This window comes from Sinocyclocheilus anshuiensis, unplaced genomic scaffold, assembly GCF_001515605.1.
Source record: "Sinocyclocheilus anshuiensis isolate Anshui unplaced genomic scaffold, SAMN03320099.WGS_v1.1 scaffold1836, whole genome shotgun sequence".
NCBI lineage: Eukaryota > Metazoa > Chordata > Actinopteri > Cypriniformes > Cyprinidae > Sinocyclocheilus > Sinocyclocheilus anshuiensis.
Genome location: NW_015555949.1, coordinates 237,118 through 243,818, shown reverse-complemented (window position 1 = coordinate 243,818; position 6,701 = coordinate 237,118). Strand labels below are relative to the sequence as shown.

Sequence of the window (6,701 nt, the reverse complement as noted above, 5' to 3'; positions counted from 1 at the left end):
TGCTGACCCAGATTACCAGTTGTGCTGGTTAGACCCTGCTCCAGAGTAGGAGCTAATTTGGTTCTCGAAAAAGGCAGTCTGGTAGTAAAAAAGCACCCAGTTCCGGCGGTGCGAAAACGGCAAAAAGTGGGTAGTTCCACAATTAGATGTGGTACTATGAAAAGGTTCCCGCGGTGCGAAAGGCCCTAATGTAGTCCGTGTGACATCAGTGGTTCAACTGTAAAGTTACAAAGCTAAGAGAATACTTTTTTGCGCAAAGAAAACAAAAATAACGACTTTATTCCAGATTTTCGTCTCTACTGCGTCACTTGTGGACGCATGTTCACGACAGTACCATGACGCGAGCATGTGACGGTGCTGACCCAGATCCGGCGAGATGACGTCATTACGCCGTAGCGGTGGCTGCGCCGCCACACGAGTATTCTCATAGCTTCGTAACATTACAGTTGAACCACTGATGTCATACGGACTACTTTGTTGATCATCTTGCTACTTTTCTGAACCTTGAACGTGGTAGTTACCTTGCTGTCTAAGGGAGGGTCAGAGAGCTCTCAGATCAAAAATATCTTAAATTGTGTTCCAAAGATGAACGAAGGTCTTACGGGTTTCGAACAACACGAGGGTGAGTAATTAATGACAGAACTAACCCTTTAACAATCACTGATTTTTTTTTTGCGTGGCATACCTATCTGTACACTCCCACCCAAACAAACGACAAGACAACAAACAATAAGATGTGAAAAAGCAACTTTTAATTAAATCCATAGTAAAATGAAACTGCACCTCCAGTCAAAATCAATCAGAAGAATGATATTAAAAGGCAGATTATAGTACAGAATGTGTTTTTTTTCCTCATGGTGATGTACATTTGATGAATCAGCACATTCATGGAATGACCTTTAATGAGGGCGAACTGAGAGGTTCCTTTTAACACACATCTACTGAACAATCATGAGCTTGATACAAAGATCATATAGACATACTGTATGATTCTCCACATAAAAAAGTAACATATACACATTTGAAATTTTCATTTTAAAAAATACATTATGATACTGGACACTGAGTTAAGTTAACCAAGTTAAAAGAAGGGCTAGGTGAAAAAAACAAAAAAAACAAACAAATGAGGAAAAACAGAGTTGGCGAAAACAGATGAAGACAGAGACGGAGAAAAAGAAATGTGGGTCAGTGTGCTTTGCGCTTCCTTTTTTTTGTCTTCTTGTCTTTCTTCTTGCCAGCGCATTTCACACAGAACCACGACTGGTCCTCTGGAGGGGCGGCTACAAGACCCACACAGGGCCTGAAAGAGACAGAAAGAGAGATAGATGAGTTACAAGATAAACTTGAATGATATCGATCTGTATGATGAACAACACAACTTATGTGGCAAGTTTGTATTTTTCATATATTTCGACTAATTCGAAACTGAGATTCGAAAAAACATGTCTTTTATATATAAAAATACTTGATCATTCTCACCATCAAAATATCTCCTTTTATCATGAAAGACACAATTTGTTCTGTGTGCGTTTGTATATTTTTGATCTTTGAGCGAAGCGCATGAAAAAGATGATTCCCAACAAGCTTTACAGTAATGCCAGGCAATCTAGGCTCAGTTTGAGTTTTTTTTAGTTTTTTTGGCTGTATGATTGGCACTTCCTCTTATTCACTTTGTTTTGAGGTTTGTGTGGCTCTTGAAATTACATAAAAGAGAATTAGTGTAAAATATAGCAGCCTTGTAACTTTAATTATAATCAAAACATACTGCATTTTGTACTTGTATGTAGTGCTGGGCGGTATGACCAAAAATTTATATCATGGTATTTTTAAAAATTATACCGGTTTCACGGTACATGACAGTATTTTTTTTTCATGCATGACCGTGTGTTAACCATATTTTCTACTGATTGAGAGAGGAAATACTGCAGTATATTGACTTAGAATGCCCTATTTTACTGTCATGATGAGTGAATATTGTCAAAAAATACCACACTAAATAGTGACTAAACACGACCCCTTTTAATACATGTTAACCAGGAGTCACTCTCATTTATAATCGCGGCATCGTCTGATAAAATCAACATGCATCTACACTAAAGAGCGGCTATGCGGTTGTTTTGGCTATATTACTTTTTTGTCTCATGCAGCGCACTGCCTGCGTTTGAGCAACAAACTAAAAAGAACAACAAACAAAAAAAGTGCATGTGATATTAACAGATGAACTACGCTCATATTTATAATTCCAAACAATCAGTAAGCGACAGGTGCTTGGAAACGCTGTTTTGTACTCATTTATTGACGAGTCAGCTGCGGTGCAGCCAACTGAATGCGCTGCTTCTCTGCCGCTCACTGCACAGAACAGACGCCGAGAGAGGTGACACTTCTCCGGGAAAGTCAGACCTCGCGTTCGCGGGACAGCACTGGCGAAATCTTCCAACTGAACCATAGCTAAGGTTTATCCAAAAAAGTTGCTAGGTTTGTCAGTATGAATATTCTATGGAAAAAAGCCGCTAAAAGGGTCTGAAAGTTGCTAAATCTAGTGCTAAAGTCGCCCTCATGTGTGTGTGTGAGTCACAGGAGCTGATGGCAGGGGGCGGTGGATATTTGTGGCGGTGAATGTGGATATTGTGGATGAGTTCTTCTGTGTCATCACGTTCTATTAGTTCTACAGCTTCAGTTTCGGAACTTTCACGCTTAGTAACACATACAGCTGTTCCCTCACCACAGTCCAACAGTGAAAAGTGACCACTTTCAAACAGTGTCACGTTCCGAACATTGTTTAAGCGACATATGCCGGTATTGCGGTATTTAAAAAATGTTAATATCATAACAAAAATAAACACCGGTATTCGGTATGAACCGGTATACCGCCCAGCATTACTTGTATGTCAAAAAAAGAGAGTTTGATCTGAAATTACTCCAAAATGTCTTGTGCACCACATAAGACGAACAAAGACGCAACTGTATGACTTCACCTGAAGTCAAGATGAAATCAAAAATGAGACAACTACCTTATAGATAAAATTTTAGTCCCGCCTACATTTTTATTTCCTGTAGAAAATTCTGATTCCTCAGAAAATGTCACGTTACGAGGAAAAAAACAAACAAACGAAAAACACGTTTGGCGTTGACTTTACTGGAGAGAGGGATAAATATAGTGACTGTGTAATGTGTGAGAAGCTGAAAAAGGCTTTTACCAGTGATACCAGTCGTCACACTCGTCGCATCCGATCATGGGACTGCCATCATCAGCTTTATTACATCCTGGGCAAATCCAGATCTGATTACCCCATTCATCCCGAATCTGTGATGAACAAAAACACAAGAATCAATCAAACAAATCAAACAAGCTTAACACTTCTGGCACTGGTCAAAAAGAGAAGTAAAAGCAAGTGCTGTTCTACTATATACGTCACATCCTATATATATATATATATCGAGTCGGAGGTCTCACTGAGCTGTTTAAACCATTTAAATGGTTTCCTGTTTTCAAAACTGCTTCCTGTTTTCAATGAAACATCAGCTTTCAAAATGTTATTTTTGACTTATGAACACTTAAGAAAACACTTAGGAATTCTAGCCAGAAAAATCTTGTATCACAACAATGTGTGCACATCACAAAAATGTAGATATAATTAAATATATGCAATATGTGTAATATATGCATTATATTTTCAATGTTACTAATGCCTCAATTATTAAATGCATGTTTGGATAAATCTAATTCAGTCAAATAATGTCTAAAAATGTCTACAAATATCTAAAAAAAAAAAAAATCGACAATTTCTAGTTCAGTGCATAAAATTTTAAATATGTTTCTTGGTCAAAGTGACTTAAAATAATTAAGCTGATGCACATACATCTGTAGAGCTGTATATTGACGTAATGTAAGTATATTATTTAGCAGAAAAATATTTATTGTGATATTAATAATAAATTAATATAAATATAAAACATATGAAATTATAATGTATAATACACAATGCAGTAATTAATTTGTGTGTGTATATGTGAGACTCACCACGTATGCACTGACGGTCTCCGTGACAACGCTGCATCCCCGTGCTTTGGCCTGGCTGGGTGGCGGCTCAATGGGGGCGGCTGGGGGTGGAGGGAGCAGGACAGGAGGAGGGCGGGGTGGAGGTGCTACAGGAGCCGGGGCAGGTGGAGGGGGAGCAGGGTGGAGGTGCTACAGGAGCTGGGGCAGGTGGAGGGGGAGCAGGAGGGGAACGCATCCGTGCTCCTGGACTGGACCTGGCCACTGGGGTCCGTGGTGGTGGAGGTGTGGGTTCTGAATCTGGGACCACCTTACTGATCACACTGGTGAAGAAAGAGAGAGAAAAAGAGGAAGGAAAGAATGGTTACACACTGTACAATATAATTTATTTATTTCATTGAATGAATGGTTTATTGTACTACTGTTTGTGTTTTATATAATTACGGTCACACTTTTTTATAAGGTCCAATTCTCACTATTAACTACGACGTTTGCCTCAATAAACTCCTAATTTGCTGCTTATTAATAGTAAGGTACTTTTTTATATTTAGGTATGGGGTAGATTTAAGGGATCTAAAATATGATCATGCAGAATAAGAGATTAATGTGTGCTTTATAAGTACTAATAAACAGACAATATGCTAGTAATATGCATGCTAGTTAATAGTGAGAATTGGTTCTTAAAATAAATTTACAGTTGTTTTTTCCCCCTCACATTTTGTACATTCATCGTACATGCATTTGTACAAAAACTGGTAATGTAAATATTTTTGTTGCAGGTTTTTGTATAAAAAAAACCCCACCTTATATCATGCAATATAATTTTTCTACGGCTAAAAACCAATATTATGGCCAATATTATAAATGAGCTTTTCTGTTTCTGTTTGATAAGTGAATAAATCAGTCAACCAATTAAATAAAATAAACAATATTAAATAAACAATTATTAAATTAATTAACAGTTTGGATGATTTATTGTGAATAAATAAAATGAGTAAAAAATAAAACCTACATCAAAACATTATGAATATGTAAGTATTAATATGTATGAAAAAAGTTGTTCATATCAAATCTCTAAAAGAATGAGTAAACTTTAATTTTTTTGATGCCTTACTTTTGCCTGTACATTGTAAACAGTAAGCAGTTCTTATGATATCTGCTTTCAATATCAGCTAATATTGGCTGATATTTTCACCAATATATCAAGGATCCATAATAATTATAATCTGGCAATAGAGAAGAACTGTTCATCTTTTAAATGCTGCCTGACAAACTGATTAAACCCTGCTGTTGCCGAGTAACAGGTTGATTGACAGGCTCGGAGAGAGTGGACAGGGGCGCTTGCTGTGGTATTGACCCTGAGAAGGGCGTGTCAAACAGTCAGCTCCGATTACACACACAGACATTCATTATTTATGCTTCATCTGACTGACACACACACACACACACCACAACCATGCACAGGGCTCCCTCTTGGGGCAAAGATGGTGTGGGTATGTCCTGTCCAGGATGTGACCTCAGGACCTTTCAGAGGTCAAAGTTCACCAATGCCAATGTTTCCACGTGCATCAAAGGAGCTTCTGTTGAGATCTAGCAAAAATGTACACTGTAATCCTCTTTTTTTTTTGTTACTGCTGATATAAATACTCTTTTTCTCTTTTTTACGTTCATCACTGATATACTATGCATCCCTAACGTCTTTCAAGCTAAAATACAAGTTAAACATAAACAACATCTAAAGCTTTGTGCTTATGTAAACGAAACAAAACACAAGGACAGACATAAAAACATATGTTCCTCTTGAAAAGACTGCTGATTGTGTTTTTCTACACATACAACTACAGGTGCAAGAAAAGAGCACAACACAGGCAACATCAGAGACATGACACTCACTCCCGGGCTGAGAATAAAGGCCTTCCTGTACAAACACACACACACATAGACGTAAACACTGTTTCCTGTCCTGCATGCAGGTGCAACTGAAGAGGTGAGGAAGAAATTCAAAAGCACAGTCAAAACACTGTGCAGACGCTATACTTTCTGAGTCTAAATCACACTGGCCATTAAAGCGACATCAGTCACATGTAGACGTTCAGGAATCAGTAATCGCCTTACCTGTAGTATGGCGCTGTGTGTGTGTGAGGGGGTTAAGTGGTGTGAACACTGGTGCTATTGATAGGAGTGTGCAGGAGGGGGCCATGATGTGGGGAGTGTGTGTGTGCGTGTGTGTGTGTGTGTGTTTGCCCCCCTCCAAGACCTCATGGGCCGTCTGGAACTGGTCACAAGACCAAAAGCCTGAAACTCACACCTGTACACAGACTCTGAGACTCTGACCACACAGAGAGCTGCCTGATACTCTCAACCTTTCGTGTGTGTATGTGTGTGTGTGTGTGAGGTACTTACATCTTGTCTTGTCCAGCACCCACTCTGAGGGTCAGTCGAGGTATGACAGGAGACGGTGGGACAGCGGGAAGAACATCAGCCTAAACCGAGACAGAAATCATTTGAAATCTATATAAATTCAGGTCAGGTCGTCATTTAATTATTTAAGCTTAGGGATGGGCGATGTGGCCAAAAATATTACCACTATTATTTTTTTCATATCATTCGATATTGACATTTATCAGAATATTTATTGCACACCATTAACAGGGAACGGTAACACAGGTAACACAGAGTAAGCTACCTTTTAATTTAAGCACCA

General features: G+C 38.6%; 1 protein-coding gene across 1 annotated transcript in view; it reads right to left on the bottom strand.

Moving 5' to 3' along the window:
* Positions 1 to 742: 742 nt before the first annotated feature.
* LOC107675973 (transcription initiation factor TFIID subunit 3-like) overlaps positions 743 to 6,701 on the bottom strand; it is a 61,271-nt gene continuing 55,312 nt past the window's right edge. Inside the window, exons 4-8 of the mRNA XM_016470478.1 lie at positions 6,401 to 6,480; positions 4,178 to 4,320; positions 4,022 to 4,146; positions 3,198 to 3,304; positions 743 to 1,300 (exon numbers count right to left, since the gene is read on the bottom strand). Of these exons, the coding sequence (XP_016325964.1) occupies positions 1,186 to 1,300; positions 3,198 to 3,304; positions 4,022 to 4,146; positions 4,178 to 4,320; positions 6,401 to 6,480 (570 nt within the window). The 3' untranslated portion in view covers positions 743 to 1,185. The remainder of the gene's footprint in view (positions 1,301 to 3,197; positions 3,305 to 4,021; positions 4,147 to 4,177; positions 4,321 to 6,400; positions 6,481 to 6,701) is intronic.